General features: G+C 49.9%; 1 protein-coding gene across 3 annotated transcripts in view; it reads left to right on the forward strand.

The window, feature by feature from the left end:
* AOAH (acyloxyacyl hydrolase) overlaps nucleotides 1-18358 on the forward strand; it is a 120410-nt gene that overhangs the window by 82911 nt on the left and 19141 nt on the right. For all 3 annotated transcript variants that reach the window (XM_081165173.1, XM_081165172.1, XM_081165174.1), the window contains 4 exons: nucleotides 3039-3211; nucleotides 5251-5309; nucleotides 14950-15009; nucleotides 16489-16585. In XM_081165173.1, coding sequence (XP_081021299.1) covers nucleotides 3039-3211; nucleotides 5251-5309; nucleotides 14950-15009; nucleotides 16489-16585 — 389 coding nt within the window. The remainder of the gene's footprint in view (nucleotides 1-3038; nucleotides 3212-5250; nucleotides 5310-14949; nucleotides 15010-16488; nucleotides 16586-18358) is intronic.

Raw genomic sequence — 18358 nt, forward strand, 5'->3', positions numbered from 1 at the left:
CATATTGTCCATTTGCACCATTAATGTGACAAGAGGAGTTTTTGTTTTGTTTCTTTTCAGACGCAAGTGCCTACCTTACCCTCTCCCTGCAATATCTCACAAATGTTACTCCAGCAAGTTGTGCCATTAATTCTTTCTTGCTTTGTCTTTCTGTTTGTTTGTTTTTTATTATTCTTACTTCCATTTGGATGGTTTTAGGATGCTGTTAGTGCCTAGGTTTTTGAAACTGCACGAGATTCCACAAGAATCCCAGACCTTTGTATCAGAAAGAGAATGCATCATATTCTGCAAAAGAATGAAACATTAATGTTTGCCCTTGTTCAAGTCTAGCTGTGGTCTCAAGGGAAGCTGTTGGCTAGTTCCTGTTACTTTTCATGATGATAACTTCCTTTAAAAAGGCACTGGGATAAATCTGTTCGGAAAATAGTACTGGGGAAAGAGGGGGCAGGGGCATGCAATGAAATAACTGATCTATAAAAGTCCACTAGAATGTGTACAGTACTTTTCCCTAAACCCACCCTTGGCTTTCGCACCATCAAAATCTTTGCCAACTCACAGAACAGAGATGTGGGTTTTTTGGATATCAAACTATACATTCATCGTCCAGGAATGAATATGCAGATATAGTGAAACAGAAGCATTCATAACAGATACCGGTTGCTGGGTTTTTTCTTTAAAAATGGCGGTTGTTTTAATTAACAAGTGACAGTATTTCACTATCCTATTAAACTAGTATTTAGAGCCATGTTGATTGGAATAATGCATCCCTCTCCTGGTCTAATTCAGGTCTCTGTTTCTAGCTGAAGTAAGTGCTGTGGCTTCTGTACTGCAGAATCACACCTCAGCCAAAGCACAGTTAACTGCCAATATTTCATGCCAAGGTGGCAAGTGAGAGATTGAGAAATACAGGCATTTGTAAGTGACAGAGATAATGAAATTGGCGAATCATGTGCTTTCCCAGCAGAACCCAAATTGCAATGTCCAAATGAGGAGGATGTACAAAAATATAGACAGATGGTGCATATCTCACAGCCTACCAAGGCACGAATGTAGGACAGCGAAATAATAATAAAAAAGAAACATGAAAAAAATGAATGCGCAGTGGGGTTCTGGGTTTTTTTAAGGGAGAAGGGAAGCAAGCAAAATTGTTAGATTTGCTGTTTTTCCACTAACTGATCATCTCTGCCGCTTTCTTTTCCCATTGCTGTATTTTATCTGTGACATAAAGGCATGATAACAAGAAGGAAACAAGAGCTGACTGATTGGGGCCAGAGGCAATCTGTGCTTTGAAATGAGGGACAACTGAAAGAAATAACAGAAAAAAGATTAAACTCCCTTAATGGTAAATCAGCCATGATAAAGGCTTCTCTGCCCAAGCTCCCCAGTTCTGAAAATGCTTGATCTTCTAAGGGCTTCTGTTAACTGCTGTGAGACAGTATGCATCTACAGATGGAGACACATGTCAATATTTAACTTTTAATCTTTCAGAACCATTGCTTCTTAACAAGGATACATCCCAGCTTTGTTGGGACACATGAGGCACATCCAGCACTAAACTCTTGAAATTCTGCATGGAATAACGGGGTCGGAGTGGCCCCAATTAACCATCTAGTCCCAGCTTGCACAGCTTGATGATCCATCGTTTCTCGTAGCCTGCCAGCCGCTTATGGCAGCTGCTGGGGTTCAGTAACCCTCCTAGTCTTGACAAATGCCTGGAACTGCAAGAATGGGGAGGACCAAGCAGCTGACTCACAAGTCGTGCAAGCTGATCTAGCCCATGTTTAACCCCTCCAGTAACGCATCCAAACAGATCACCCTGAAGGAATGGGTTTCCCAAACCCAAAACTGACTGTGCAGACAGTTTGAAATGGGCACCAAAATCCCTATTTTTCCTTAGCTAAACCCATTAACTTGAGCTCTGAGTCAATGTATAAACAAAAACCCGGCTGTATAAACAAGTGCTCAGAGCCCTCTCCTTTATCAGTTTGTGACCTTGGCTGTTCCAAGTGGAGTAGGGATGACATGCCTAGGGCTTATCTGACATGCTGACACACAGACCTAGTCCGGGAACAGTGCCAGAGTGTGTTCTTGGAGATGGTGACCTCTTGCTCCAAGATAAGAGTAGGAACAGGAATATCCTTTTATGGTCAGAAGTACAGGAAGGAATACCCTTTTATGGTGAAGAATATCGGAGCAGGAACATATGTGATGTCAACATGCGTGTATAGGCTGACTTGGTTGGATTCCTGGGGAAGGAGGGAGAGGGTGCCTGGAGGATATATATATCCTCAGGACACTGACAAACTGGACACTGACAAACTGGAACGTGTCCAGAGGAGGGCAACCAAAATGGTCAAAGGCCTGGAAACGATGCCTTATGAGGAACGGCTAAGGGAGCTGGGCATGTTTAGCCTGGAGAAGAGGAGGTTAAGGGGTGATATGATACCCATGTTCAAATATATAAAAGGATGTCACATAGAGGAGGGAGAAAGGTTGTTTTCTGCTGCTCCAGAGAAGCAGACACGGAGCAATGGATCCAAACTACAAGAAAGAAGATTCCACCTAAACATTAGGAAGAACTTCCTGACAGTAAGAGCTGTTCGACAGTGGAATTTGCTGCCAAGGAGTGTGGTGGAGTCTCCTTCTTGGGAGGTCTTTAAGCAGAGGCTTGACAACCATATGTCAGGAGTGCTCTGATGGTGTTTCCTGCTTGGCAGGGGGTTGGACTCGATGGCCCTTGTGGTCTCTTCCAACTCTATGATTCTATACTACATGAAATTTCTCATTTCTTTGGACTTGCTGTGGACACACCACACAGGTGCCTTTCTGCTGTTCCGGAGAGCAGAAATAAAGAACTCTTTCTCTGAACCAACCCTCGGTGTCATTTGACTTCCTGCCTCCTGTCCAGGAGCAACGCAGACCCAATCGGTGAACTCCAATAAGGCTACAACCCAAAGCGTAGCTAAACAGGAGACCATTTAGCCGTTTTGCTCTTGCTGTTCCTTGCCTAAGCACCGTGTGGTCTTTTTCTTTCTTAGGTATTCTGACACTGTTGAACACATGACACGGCCCGAGCAGATGCGCGCCAGTGTTATGCAGGCTCTGCAACATCTCAATGGCCTCCTTCCCAAAGGGAGCCATGTGCTTTTAACCGGTTTGGTAGACGGCCGCTTTCTGTGGGATAACTTGCACGATCGATTCTACCCCCTTGGTAAATACGCCAACTTTCTTTCTTAGATGTGATGGCGCTGCGGAGGTGCTATGAAATGGCAGAGCTGGGATTCTGTGTGCCAGTTTGTTCACCGCGTGGCTCTTCTGGGACCCTCAGATTTGTGCAAGTTGCAAAATTTGCAACTCCTCCTCCTTTCAGTGAAAGCACATTGTCCAGCTTTATACTAGATAGTGGGCATACCATACTTAAGATATATAAAGGACAACTCGGTTTGGGCTTTGGTGATTACGGTTTTTGTGGTCATAGCTGAAAATTCCACCAGTGCCTTCTTTGGCAAAAAATAAATAAATCTCCCCGCTCTTTTGTATTATTTCTTTCTAAACTTTAAATGTTTTACAAATGTCTCTTTTCCCAATTGTGTCAAAGGCAGACTGCCTGCCTGATACGTTTTAGCGCTTCCAGCTGGGTGCCGTGAATTCACTGGGACTTATTCCTTGGTAAGGGCATGTAGGAGTTCAGCTTAAGATACTGTAATTCATTATCTTGATCCGAGAAGGAGAAAAAACTACGAGACAAATGATCAAATATGAACATTTCTTAATATAGAGCATGTTATGGGAAGCCTGATGTGAGTTTCACAATACTTGAATTTAGGTCACCTGAACAGAAGACGTATATGTTTCTTTCTGTGACAGAATGCATTATTTCCACCTTTAAAGCCCAACCTATGTGAGGTATAAAAAAGCCATGGATGCACACAGTCGTCTTTAATCTTCCTCCTTGATGTGAAAAGGCTAGATTGGTTTTGGAGAGTGAAAGGCTTGTTAATGGGTATCAGTCACTCAACCCCGGGGATTTGAACTGAATATTATGTGACTCTGATCTCTTGTTAGCTTAATTGGCTGAGAATAGAGGTGGAAAAAGTGCATATGCAGAAGTAAAGAAGACGTGTGTGTGTGTGTGTGTGTGTGTGTGTGTGTGTGTGTGTGTGTAATGTGACTTGAGACACAGATGTGAAGGGGCAGCAGTAAAGCCTATGGTAGGTTATATAACAGGCATAGGCAAACTTGGCCCTCCAGGTGTTTTGAGACTACAGTTCCCATCATCCCTGACCACTGGTTCTGCTAGCTAGGGATCATGGGAGTTGTAGTCCGAAAACATCTGGAGGACCGAGTTTGCCTATGCCTGCTATATGGTGTATTGCAAATACATTGTGTGAATCAGCCTGAGGGAGTTTATTTGCAGCAGCAGTTACAAAGGATATATATGAATGGGACCAAAGAGAGCTCATTTTGAATCCTTACATAGCTGTGTAAGTGTCTGAGCGAATTTGGGCAAGTCATACTGCTCAGCTTTGCTTCACAAAGTTGTGGAGAGCATAAAAGGCCTTATGAACCTTAGCTTATCCCAAAACATTGGAGAAAAGCTGGAAGGTAAAGCAAACAAGCACTAGGCTTTGTGCATAGCTTTAAGCTAAAACTAAAGAAGCCTGAATAGAGTTGCTGCAGATTACAGATCCAATAATGAGACAAACTGCTATTAATTGCCTTATACCTAATTTTGGCACCGTTGCCTGTGCCAAATCTTCATGAGGATTGTCGTGTACATATGCCAGCTATCAAAATAGCCACTGTACACTAATGAATATAGTGATAGTGGCAGGAAATATCAAAGGAGGGAGAGCGTCCGAGGGCTGGCTGCCTATTCTATGTACTTGGGTGTCTGAGCACAAACAGTGAAATTCTTAGTCTTTTTCATGCTTTTAGGTGGATGCATGTAGACTTGGGTTGCATACCAAGCCACAGTGCCCCCTTCTCCCACAGCTCCACTTCTGACCTTTGTGTGTTGATAATGGAAGTCTCCCAACCATAGGAATGCTTCTAAGCACTGAACACAATGAGAATCGCTTGAGATTTTCATGCTCAACATGCAAAGGTCAGAAGTGAGATTCCTCTCCCTGAGTTAAGCCCAAACATGTTCACTCAGATGCTCTCGCCAGGCAGATTTCTAATGCGTTACCAGCAAGGGACGTGGTATGTTTTCACGTGGTCAGTTTTGAAAATATTTCTGTTTTCCAGGCCAGTTGAACAAAGATGTCACATACGAACATTTTTTCTCGTTTCTCAGCTGTCTACAGGTAAGTTGCCTCAATGTCCAATGCAATTACATCTTGGGCTGAAAAAAGCTGAGTATGAGAGGTGATGCCTTCTGTTGGTTTGACATCTAGTTGTGGTGGAAGTTTATGAGGTTCATAAATGGACCTTCCTTTAGGAAGAGCGTAAAGCAGGGGTAGGCAACCTAAGGCCCGGGGGCCGGATGTGGCCCAATTGCCTTCTCAATCCGGCCTGTGGACGGTCCGGGAATCAGTGTGGTTTTACATGGGTAGAATGTGTCCTTTTATTTAAAATGCATCTCTGGGTTATTTGTGGGGCCTGCATGGTGTTTTTACATGAATAGAATGTGTGCTTTTATTTAAAATACCGTATTTTTCGCCCTATAGGACGCACTTTTTCCCCTCCAAAAATGAAGGGGAAATGTGTGTGCGTCCTATGAGGCAAATGCAGGCTTTCGCTGAAGCCTGAAGGGTGAGAGGGGTTGGTGCTCTCCGCAATCCTTGGGAGCCTGCGGAAGATACCACCGGGCTCCCACGGCTTGCGCAGAGCTGCCTGCACCCCGAAGCCCGGGTGCGCTGAGCAGTCGCGCCCGGGCTTTGGGTAGCTCTGCAGAAGCTGCGGGAGCCCTCCCACGGCTTGCGCAGAGGAGCCTGTTCTGGGGGCTGGGGTCAGGGGAAGCTCGGGGCTTCCCCCGCCCCAGCCCTGTGCCTTGGGGGGAAATACCATATTTTTCACCCTATAGGACGCACCGGCCCATAGGACGCACCTAGTTTTTTGGGGGGGAAATCAAGGGGGGAAATTTTATTTCCCCCCCAGGTTTGGGCAGCCATCCCCAAGCTAGAAGAGGGAGGCGGAGCGCTCCGTCTCCCTCTTCTGCCTTCAGGGACAGCTTGCCCCGCTGTCCCCCGAGTTTGTGGGGCTGGCGGGGTGGGAGAAGCAAGCTTGCTTCTCCCCCCCCCCCAGCCTCCAGATCAGGTCGGGGAATAGCGGGATGGCGGCGCTGCGCCTCCCCGCTGTCCCCCAGCTTTTGGGCTGCAGGCTGCTACCCGCAAGCCTTGCGAGCCCACGGGACATCCCGCCGGGCTTGCAAGACTTGTGGATAGCTTCCTGAAGCCTGGAGAGCGAGAGGTGTCAGTGCGCACCTACCCCTCCCGCTCTCCAGGCTTCTGTGAAAGCCTGCATTCGCCCCATAGGACGCACACACATTTCCTCTTCATTTTTGGAGGGGAAAAAGTGCGTCCTATAGGGCGAAAAATACAGTAATTTTTTTTTCGCCCCCCCAAAACTAGGTGCGCCCTATGAGCCAAAAAATATGGTACATCTCTGGGTAATTTGTGGGGCATAGGAATTCATTCATTATTTTTTTTCAAAATATTGTCCAGTCCACCACATGGTCTGAGGGATAGTGGGCCAGCCCACGGCTGAAAAAGTTTGCTGACCCCTGGCGTAAAGTATTTAGGCATGTAACTGTATGTAGCAAGTATAGACTATGAGCTAATCTCTAGGCTTTTAGACAGGGCTGGCCTTATCACAAGGTGGAACTCTGAAGAAGAAGCAAATGGGAGGAGATGAGTGTTGGATTCCCCTGCTAGTCCCCATACCTTGCTGTTTCTTACCAAAGTGTTGCCCAGGGCAAAAGCAAGTTTGTTGGGATCAACAGGCCCCAAGGACAAATTGAATAGGTGAAATCCTGGAGTGATGACAGGATCCAAACTTAACTGGGGGAGAAGAAGGGGGAATCTCATTCCAGTATTTTGTTTAGGGCACCCAAGTTCTTGTAGGCCATCCCTGAGTTTTAGTGCTCCAAACAAGTAAAGTTCTTCAAACAAGCCAGAGATTATGGACAGTTGAGTCCACATCTATTAAGAACATCTGTTTTCTGAATTTCGGTTGTTAATCTGAATTATCTCCTTCACTCTATGTTTCCTGCCTAGGTCTGAAACAGTAACACTTTGTTTTAAAAAATACATGCAATGTTTTTGATAACATCTCCAGCCTTCCAGTTAATGGAGGTTTTTCTCTGTCTCCTGGTGTCTTCATTACATATCTTTAGGTGCAAGGCAAAAACATTCCTCTTCTCCCTTTGGCTAATTAAACAATCTATGGTCTTTTAAACTGTTTGCGTGGAGCTATTCTTTTTGTTTGTTACTATATATTTTTTGTGTATGTGTGTGTGTGTGTGTGTGTGTAGTTGTCAGAGCTGCTTCAAGATCCTAGCTCACAGAGGATCACGCTAGCCAGCGGTCATTAAGTAAAAGTCTTTATTGAATTACAGTTTCCATTCTCACGCTGCTGTCTGCAACTCTACGTCTACTAGCTAGATCGGCGAGGCTCCGTCTGAGTCTCCGCCCCGTGCGCACCAACTTAATATCCTAGCCTTGCTCCACCTTTTCCTCCTGACTGTCCTCCTCTGGGTCCTTCTACCCCCCGGGGCTTCTTCCTTCCGGGATTCTTCTGACGCTGACCCGGACCCTTCTGCCTCCTTGCGCCGGGCTTTAGGACCCGGTTCCCTTTCGGGGCTGCTCACTGCGCCGCCTTCCTCTGCATTTGAACTTGGCGCGCGCGCCCAACCTTCCACTTTCCTCTTAACCGTTTCCTCGCTCCCCGATGGAGGTGTGGCCACTCCTGACTCCTGCCCTCCCTCCTGTGGTGAGCTGCCAGCGCTTCCCTCCTGGCTCCTTTCCTCTTCCCTGCTTCCTGGCGGTGACGCTGGTCCCGATTTCCAGCTGCTCCCCCCTGAGTCTCCTCTGGCTCTATCTTCCTGGGGTGCCTCCCTAGACTCCCCCCTTGCCCTGGCCACTGGTGCTCCTTTCTGTGAATCCTCTGATTCACTGGAAAGACTGGGAGATCTCGGGTCGTCGTCATCACTCATCCTTTCCTCTGTCTCCTCCCCTTCGCTCTCTGTTTCCTCCCTTGCCCGTGCCTCTGCACCTAAACCCCTGACATCCATCCCCCCCTCGAAGCCCCCCAGTCCCCCCTCCCCTCCTTCCGGTGCTGGAACTGGGGGCTGCTGTTGCAAAGGGACGAACGTCGGGTATCGGTCGCTTCCCGTGGCAGGCCTCCAGCGGAACTCTTCCAGGTCTTCCTCTCTGCTCTCGTTGACGACAGTCACCTCCTCTTCCATCTCTGTGCCGCCGTGCTCGAAACCAGGGTCGTCCCCGAAAATGTCCATGTCCGTCTCTCCCGCACTTCCTCCAGGCGGCGTTGCTCGGCCGGAACAGTCCAGCCACTTCCTGCGGAACTGCTCCTCCGGCCTATCGTCCCACCAATACGAGGGTTCTGAGACCGATCCCGAGGGTGACCCCTCCGGGGAACGGACGTCTCGTGTTGGTTCCTCGTCCGAGTCGAACCCCCTGAACGTGCTGTCCGAAAGCGTGGGCGTGAAAAGCCAGTCGTCGAAAAAGTCTGCTGGCATAGGTCTATGTGGGAAGAGGGCATGAAACTCGTCTTTGAGCAGAGGTTCGTCTAAAGCGTAGCCCGGCACCCAGCTGTTCGCACTAGCCGGGGTGCCCTCCCTGGCGAGAAAGTATTCTACTCCCTCTTCCCCCCATCTGGAGTCCAAAATCTCCGTGACTTCGTTGATGCGCTCCTCCTGTGCCACTCCCGCGTGCCCCGTTCCTTCTCTGAGCGGACTCGGCGCCGTTCCGGGTTCCTGGAACCTGTGCGGTGCCTTGTAGGGAGTGAGCACCGATCTGTGGAACACCGGATGCATTCTGGAACCCTCCGGAAGCGCCAGCCTGAAAGCCACCGGGTTGACCTGCTCTTCGACTTGGTAGGGCCCCAGTTGTTTATGCCCTAGTTTCTTCTTGACCAACGACCTGGCCGGCACTGCGTGGGCTGCTAACCAGACCCAGTCTCCCACGTGGAGCTCTTCGCCAACCCTTCTGTGTTTGTCCGCTTGTACCTTGTATGCGTGTTTAGCCAGCTCCAGGTGGCGCCGCAGCTGATCGTGGACTTCCTGCAGCTCCGACGCGAACGCATCTGCTGACTGCGGCTCCCCTTCTCCCCTGCATTCCAGTCCCGGAAAGGTTCTAGTGTGCCGCCCGTTGTTGGCGAAGAACGGCGTGACGCCCGTGGATACGTGCTTCGTGTTGTTGTAGGCAAACTCTGCAAGCGGCAGGTAATCTACCCACGTCGCAGGCTGTTGGTTTGCATAACATCTCAGGTACTGCTGCATGATGGCATTGGCTCGCTCCGCTTGCCCGTTGGTCTGCGGGTGTCTCGCCGACGCCAGATTGATCTTGACGTTTAGGAAGCCCATCAGTTTCTGCCAGAAGTTCGAGATGAACTGCCGCCCGCGGTCGGACAGAATAGACCGTGGCAGACCGTGAACCTTGAACACGTGGTCTATGAACAGTTTGGCGGTTTGCTCCGCCGTGGCCACCTTAGCACACGGAATGAAATGCGCCATCTTGGAGAACAGGTCCACCACCACCAACACTGCCGTCTTGCCCCTTGAGCTGGGCAGATCCGTGACAAAGTCCAGAGCCACCCTTTCCCAAGGTTCGACCGGAGTTTGCAGCGGCTCCAACAGTCCAGCCGGCGGTTTGTGCACCGGCTTTGCCCTCTGGCAGGTGTCACACCTCGCTACGTAGTCTGCGACCTCCCCTCTCATTCCAGGCCACCAGAAATCCCTGGCTACTAATTCCACCGTCTTCTCCTTGCCAAAGTGCCCGGCCGTGGGTGCGTCGTGCAGCTGCTGTAGCACCTTGGCTCGAAGTTCGTCACCCGGCACGTAGATGGCCCCTTTACGGATGAGCAAGCCATCTCGTAGCTGGAAACCGTCGGCCGCTGCCTTGCCCCCTCGCACCTCTGCCATCTTCGTTCGTGCGAAGGAGTCCCCCTGCAACGCTCGCCGCACCGCCTCTAGGTCCACGGTCGCCGCGGCGCACGCCCACACTGTCGGTGCAAAGATGTGCATGGCGGCCGCTGGTGTTGCGTCCTCCAGATACTGTGGCTTGCGGGAGAGAGCGTCTGCCATGATGTTGGTGTCCCCCGGGACATACTCTATTCGGAAGTCGAAGTCCGCAAAGAACTCAGCCCAACGTATCTGCCTCTGGTTCAGGAACTGTGCCGTGCGCCAGTGTTCCAGATTCTTGTGGTCCGTGCAAACCTGCACCGTGTGCTTGGCGCCGATCAGAAAGTGCCTCCACGCCTTGAACGCTGCATGAATGGCCAGCAACTCCCTGTCCCATATGGTGTAGTTCTGCTCGGACTTGCTGAGCTTCCTGGAGTAAAACGCTCCCGGCCGCCACACGCCCTGCGGGTCCTTCTGCAGCAGGACCGCCCCCACTGCTCTGTCCGAAGCGTCTGTCTCCACCCTCATCGGCATGCTGGGGTTGACATGAAGCAGCTGCTCTTCCGACGCGAAGAGACGCTTGAGGGCCTGAAAGGACTGCTCCGCCTGCTCTGTCCAGATGAACTTCTTCTTCTTGGAGCTAAGGGTGTCAGTGATGGCCGCCGTCTGCATCGCGAAGCCCTTGATAAACTTGCGATAGAAGTTCGCAAAGCCGACAAACCGTTGGACCTCCTTCCGGTTGCGTGGGCTCTTCCAATCCAACACCGCTCGAACCTTGGCGCTGTCCATGGCGAGCCCCTTGGCAGACAGCTTGTAGCCCAGGAAATCCACCTCCGGCACGTCAAATTGGCACTTCTCCAGCTTGGCGTAGAGCCTGTGTTGCTTTAGCCTGCCCAGCACTTCCTTGACGTGCTTGTCATGTTCTTGCTGCGACTCCGAAAAGATCAGGATGTCATCCAAGAAACAGACGCACGTCTTGTAGAGAAGTCCCGCCAACACGTGATGCATAAATGCTTGAAAAACGTGAGCGCCATTTTGCAGTCCAAAAGGCATAACTCTGTATTCGTAGGTACCCAGTGGCGTGAACATGGCTGTCTTCCACTCATCACCTTCCCGCATGCGAATGAGGTTGTACGCCCCCCGCAGGTCCAACTTGGTGAACACCTTTCCCTTCCGTACCTTCGCCAGGAGGTCGTCGATGCGGGGCATGGGGAAGTCCGACGGCTTGGTCACACTGTTCAAAATCCTGTAATCCACTACGAGTCTTTTTTGGGGCGTGTCTCGCTTCTTAACAAAGAATACAGGACTGCCCCCCACTGCCTTAGACTCCCGGATGAAACCGCGCTCCAAATTATGATCGATGAAGTCTTTGAGTTCCTGCAGTTCGTCCTCAGACATGGAATACAGCTTCCCTTTAGGCAGCGCCGCCCCCGGCAGCAGGTCAATTTTGCAGTCATATGGTCTGTGAGGGGGTAGCCTGTCCGCCTCCTTCTCGCAGAAAACTTCCAGAAATTCTGCGTACTTGTGGGGAATCGCTTGCAGCGTGCCTAGCAGCAGCTGTGACTCCTCTTCCTCTCCTTCCTGCCTGGGTACGATGCAGTGTTCAGCACAAAAGGAAGAGCCGAAGACCAGCTGCCTCTGGAACCAAGCCATCGTTGGGCTGTGCTTGTCCAGCCAACTCATACCCAATACAATGGGCGTGTCAGACAGTTGAGTGACGTTGAAGCTGATGACTTCCCTGTGATTCCCAAGTCGCATCACCATTGGTGGCGTCTGCTTCACCACTTGCCCCCCTAGCAGCTCCCTGCCATCCACCGTGACAACCTGCAGGGGCAGTGTGGCCGGCAGCAACTGCACAGCGTGCCTGTCGACAAATTCCTGCCCTATAAAGTCCGCGTTGCTGCCGGAGTCGATGGTGATTGGCACGTCCATGGTGATTCCATTGGGCAGCTGGAGAGATGCTGTGAGCCTCACTACTGGTTTGGGCGGGAGGGGGTTCACGGGCTGTCAAATCTCTGGGGACTGCGTCACTAACACGTCTGGCTGGGCCCCAGTGCCTCTTCCTCCAGCCAGACATCGTCGTTTCCCTGCTGTGGTCCTCCCTGCTGCGTTGCTGCAGTCACCATTGCTGAGGCTGCAGTAAGCTTGTGGGGCCTCTGGGGACACTCTTTCGCCATATGCCCTGGCTGCTCACAGACGTAACACTTCCTGGTCCCTCTAGGAGGCTTCGCCTTCCCTGCTGCCGGTGCTAGGGCTCTGGTTGCTGACTGAGCCCTTGCACCTCCAACCTCCATAGGTTCGGCTCCTCCTCCTGGCGGAGGCGTGGATTGCGTTCGCGCTGCTTCTCTGGGAAAGAAGGAGGGGCCCCCGGCTGGTTCGCGCCCTCCACGTCCTTCGTCCTTGCTCCACGGACGTCCTTCCAGCCTCACCCCCACTGCCAGTGCCCTCTGAACGACCTCCTGGGTGGTTCGGGGTCTCTCCCCCCTCGCTATCTCATCTTTAATCGAGTTGTGCAGTCCCTCCCAAAAGAGGTCTCTTACAGGAGCCGAATCTCTGTCCCATTCCAGGGCGCTGACCAAGGCGAAAAAGCGTGCATGATACTGTCTGACGCTGGCCCTCCCTTGTCTCAGCCCATGCACCTCCTTCCGTGCAAGATCAATGTCAATACTTGATAAGAAACACCCATCCATCGCTTTAATAAAGGCATCCGCATTCTGGAGCGCCGGATCGTTATCTCTCCATAAATTGCGCAACCATGCTTTCGCCTCCCCATGCAGATGGGACATGATGAACCCCACTCTCTCCTGTTCATCTCTAAAGTCTTTATGCAACAGTTGCAGTGCGCACAGTACGTCGGCTCTAAAGTTGGGATACTGTTGCAGGTTCCCATCGAAGTGAGAGAGCAGCCCGCCTGTCCGTCTCGCCAACCCAATTCCCTCCTGCCGGGGTGGTTGCTTTGCCAGTACGTCTAACCTGACCTGGAGATCCCTGCAGGCGGCAGCTGCCTCGTCCTCTCTCTTCCTGGATGCGAGAACCTCGGCGTTCAGTTGTGCCACTGCTTTTCTGAGGTCCTCTATCTGCTGCTCAGCCGTCATGTCTCTTGCCGTTCGTGAGCTCGCTAGTGGGCGCCTGTTTCTCTCCCCTCCTCGAGGCTGCAGATGCCCACAATGTGGAGACGGAGCCTACTGTCAGAGCTGCTTCAAGATCCTAGCTCACAGAGGATCACGCTAGCCAGCGGTCATTAAGTAAAAGTCTTTATTGAATTACAGTTTCCATTCTCACGCTGCTGTCTGCAACTCTACGTCTACTAGCTAGATCGGCGAGGCTCCGTCTGAGTCTCCGCCCCGTGCGCACCAACTTAATATCCTAGCCTTGCTCCACCTTTTCCTCCTGACTGTCCTCCTCTGGGTCCTTCTACCCCCCGGGGCTTCTTCCTTCCGGGATTCTTCTGACGCTGACCCGGACCCTTCTGCCTCCTTGCGCCGGGCTTTAGGACCCGGTTCCCTTTCGGGGCTGCTCACTGCGCCGCCTTCCTCTGCATTTGAACTTGGCGCGCGCGCCCAACCTTCCACTTTCCTCTTAACCGTTTCCTCGCTCCCCGATGGAGGTGTGGCCACTCCTGACTCCTGCCCTCCCTCCTGTGGTGAGCTGCCAGCGCTTCCCTCCTGGCTCCTTTCCTCTTCCCTGCTTCCTGGCGGTGACGCTGGTCCCGATTTCCAGCTGCTCCCCCCTGAGTCTCCTCTGGCTCTATCTTCCTGGGGTGCCTCCCTAGACTCCCCCCTTGCCCTGGCCACTGGTGCTCCTTTCTGTGAATCCTCTGATTCACTGGAAAGACTGGGAGATCTCGGGTCGTCGTCATCACTCATCCTTTCCTCTGTCTCCTCCCCTTCGCTCTCTGTTTCCTCCCTTGCCCGTGCCTCTGCACCTAAACCCCTGACAGTAGTAATAATAATAATAATAATAAACCACCTTGTCATCTTCAGAGGAAAGGTGAATAGACATTTATTATTATTATTATTATTATTATTATTATTATTATTATTATTATTATTATTATTGTCAGGGGTTCAGGAGCAGAGGCAAGGGCAAGGGAGGAAACAGAGAGCGAGGGGGAGGAGGCAGAAGAAAAGATGAGTGATGACGACGACCCGAGATCTCTGAGTCTTTCCAGTGAATCAGAAGATTCACAGAAAGGAGCACCAGTGGCCAGAGCAAGGGGGGAGCCTAGGGGGACACCCCAGGAAGAAGGGTCCAGAGGGGGCTCAGAGGGCAGCAGTTGGAAATCGGGGCCAGCGTCACCAACAGAGAGCAGGGAAGAGGAAGGGCGCCAGGTATCAAGCGCTGGCAGCTCGCAACAGGAGGGAGGGCACGAGTCAGGAGTGGCCACACCTCCATCGGGGAGCGAAGAAACGGTCAGGCGGAAAGTGGAAGGTTGGGCGCGCGCGCCAAGTTCAAATGCACAGGAAGGTGGCGCAGTAAGCAGCCCGGAAAGGGAGCCAGGTCCTAAAGCCCGGCGCAAGGAGACAGGAGGGTCCGGGGGGTCAGCGTCAGAAGAATCCCGGAAGGAAGAGACCACGGGGGGCAGAGAGACCCAGAGAAGAACAGTCAGGTGGAAAAGGTGGAGTAAGACTAGGTTAGTAAGCTGGTGCTCAGGGGGCGGAGACTCAGACGGAGCTTCGCCGGTCTAACCCTTAAGACGTAGAGCTGCGCGCAGCAGCTTGAGAATGGAAACTGTTACTCAATAAAGACTTTTACAAGTGACCGCTGGCTAGCGTGATCCTCTGTGAGCTAGGATCTGGAAGCAGCTCTGACAATTATTATTATTATACACTCACAAATATTTAAATCTTTCTGCATTCACACAGTCTGCTCCATGCGTTGGCTGGATGTCTGCAAATGCCACTCTTAGGAACCTGACCTCAGAGGTATGTTTAATATAAAAGTAATTTTAAAATATATTCAGATATTCTGTTTTTAAAGACGGTATTTGGACTTCTGCTGTAAGAAGGAAATAAGGTTTTAAAGGGCAGGATATTTTATATCACTGTTTTAGTGAAGAAATCTGGACTCCTAATATCACCAAGGGCTTGTCTTGTTCTGCTTCAGTACAATATGCTCAGATCAGATTCAGTTTCTTATATATTTAAACAATCTGCTTAATGTACATGGGGTTCAAATGCCAGCAAAATAGCCTGCCAGTTCTTGTTCTTTCCCAGAGTAATATCTCACTTAAATCTTCAAGGTTGGGCACAAGCTAATAGACATTTTATGGGACAGCCTTGCTTTGAATCAACATTTTTACCTGTATAGGTATCAAGTGCTTCTAGCGTAATATTTTCCCTGTTGTGCTAGCTTTCTACATGCAAGGGAGTCTTGGCTTGGAGGGGCTTGCAAGCAGGCACTCCCCCTCCCCATGATGTCTGAAGCAGCTCAGTCATGAGGAAGAGCTGTAGTTTGTGCTGTCTTAGAATCATAGAATCATAGAGTTGGAAGAGACCACAAGGGCCATTGAGTCCAACCCCCTGCCAAGCAGGAAACACCATCAGAGCACTCCTGACATATGGTCGTCAAGCCTCTGCTTAAAGACCTCCAAAGAAGGAGACTCCATCACACTCCTTGGCAGCAAATTCCACTGTTGAACAGCTCTTACTGTCAGGAAGTTCTTCCTAATGTTTAGGTGGAATCTTCTTTCTTGTAGTTTGGATCCATTGCTCCGTGTCCGCTTCTCTGGAGCAGCAGAAAACAACCTTTCTCCCTCCTCTATGTGACATCCTTTTATATATTTGAACATGGCTATCATATCACCCCTTAACCTCCTCTTCTCCAGGCTAAACATGCCCAGCTCCCTTAGCCGTTCCTCATAAGGCATCGTTTCCAGGCCTTTGACCATTTTGGTTGCCCTCCTCTGGACACGTTCCAGTTTGTCAGTGTCCTTCTTGAACTGTGGTGCCCAGAACTGGACACAGTACTCCAGGTGAGGTCTGGGACATCTGAATCAGTTATAAATGAGTTTGACAAAAAGTGGCACTTGAGGGTCCTTTCGCTCAAGCAGTTTTGCAGCTCCAAGAGGGAATTGTCTTTCTACCGACTGGAAATGGCTTAGGCTGGCATTGAATGCATACCTTGGTTGTGAAGCTCTGAACCTTGCAGGGGAATGTTGCTCTATATACTGTGTCAATATCTTAATACTGTTTTGGTCAAGGTTGTAAGCAAGATTTAATTTCACACTTGTTTTTGTGCACAGAAGCTGAAAGCAGTGTGGCCACACAAAGCTTTCATGTTGTTTTATTGTGCATATTACTGTAAGGTGCTCTGGACTCTTGGCAATCAGAGAGGGGTAAGAGTTCTCGTAGCAATAAAACAATTCACGCGTATGTTTCTTGTGGATTCCTGACACTCTCCAGAGAGCCTTACAGCTTTCCAGTGTCCTGAAGGAGCTGGCAAAATCCGAGAAATATGCCAATTTTGACGTTTTCTACATGGATTACCCACTGAAGGAAGGTAAGCTTTTATAGAGGAGCGTAATAAAGAACCACTCAATAGATATCGCTAGATGGGAGGAGTGATGCCTACCAGTCCAAAAGACAAATACCAATTGTTCGTTTCCCTAAGGACGCCCCTGGGGTTGGGTGCTGGGGGGTGGGACTTGGGAAAGGTGCAGTCAGTGGGGCCCCCAATCCCTGAATGGGACAACCTGCTGTTGCTGCACTCCATTCACTTGCCCAAGATTGATAACTACTACTACTAATAAAATCATCATCATCATACGGCCCAGGACCCTCGTACCTACGGGACCGCCTCTCCTGGTATGTCCCACAGAGGAACTTATGGTCTTCAAACAAAAACATCTTGGAGGTCCTAGGCCACAGAGAGGTTAGGCTGGCCTCAACCAGAGCCAGGGCTTTTTCGGCTGTGGCTCCGATCTGGTGGAATGCTCTGTCACAAGAGACTAGGGCCCTGCGGGACTTGACATCTTTCTGCAGGGCCTGCAAGATAGAGCTGTTCCACCAAGCCTTTGGCCAAGGCACAGCCTGACCCCCTCCTTAGGCAATCATCACAGAACACTAGCCCAATGGTTGCCATTAATTTGATTTGAATTAATTTTATAATGAAATGATTTTAGAATGTTGTATTGTTGTTAGCCGCTCTGAGCTCGGCTTCGGCTGTGGAGGGTGGGATATAAATAAAAATTAATAGTAATAATAATAATAATAATAATAATTTATTTATACCCCACCCATCTGGCTGTGTTTCCCAGAAACAAGGTAGCTGGAGGATGTGGCCCTGCCTTCTCTCTCCTGCATGCTCAGAGAGCACCGATGTGCAAGCAGTGACAGAAAAGAGAGGCAAGCAGGGCCACAGGGCTCTAGGAGGTGACAGTTGGGGGGTGGACCCAGCAACAACAGACCACCCCAATCTCAGAGCGGTGCGAGATTCCATGGGTTCCACGCGCTTACCCCGGGTTTGTGTTTCCTTTGGGAATGAGGGACAGCAGAGACTGTGGTGTCTTTATTTACATATCTATACAACCTGAGCCTGCGATGGAGGAGCTCGCGGCATCCACACCCCAGGAGGGTCTTGCTTCTTCCACAGCCACAGAAATCAATCGCTCTCAAGCTTGCTGCTTTGCTACTAGCTCACATCACTGCAACTTTCAACTTTGTGGCTTCGTCCTTCTATTTTTTGGTATAATATTTTTTATTAATTTTAACATATAAATTATAAAATGTACCACAAACTTATCACTTATACAATCTTTTCGGACTTCCATCAGCACCTCTGATGATCCACCGTTTTAACCACTTCTTATGCATTTCTTAGCGTTATATTGCCTTTACATCTCTTAACAAATCATCCTCCCCCTTATCCATTTTTACAATACTTCTAATAATACTCTTCACAAAACTTCTTGTAACCCTACAAATGTCGTCTGTTCTTCACAATTACTTTTCAAATAGTACGTAAATTTACTCCAATCGTCCGTGAATTTCTGGTCTCGCCGGTTTCAAATCCTTCCTGTTAGTTTATCTAATTCTGCATAGTCTATTAACTTCATCCTCCATTCTTCAATCGATGGTAACTCTTCTTGCTTCCCTTTTTGGGCCAATAATATTCTTGCTGCTGTTATTGCATATAAAAAGAGCTTTCGTTCCTTTCTATTTATATCACTCCCCACAATGCCCAATAGAAATGATTCTGGTTTCTTTATAAATGTATATTTCAACATTTTTTCCAGCTCATTATATATCATCTCCCACCCAGAAGCATTTCACC

Source organism: Podarcis bocagei (assembly GCF_964188305.1).
Source record: "Podarcis bocagei genome assembly, chromosome: 12".
Lineage (NCBI taxonomy): Eukaryota > Metazoa > Chordata > Lepidosauria > Squamata > Lacertidae > Podarcis > Podarcis bocagei.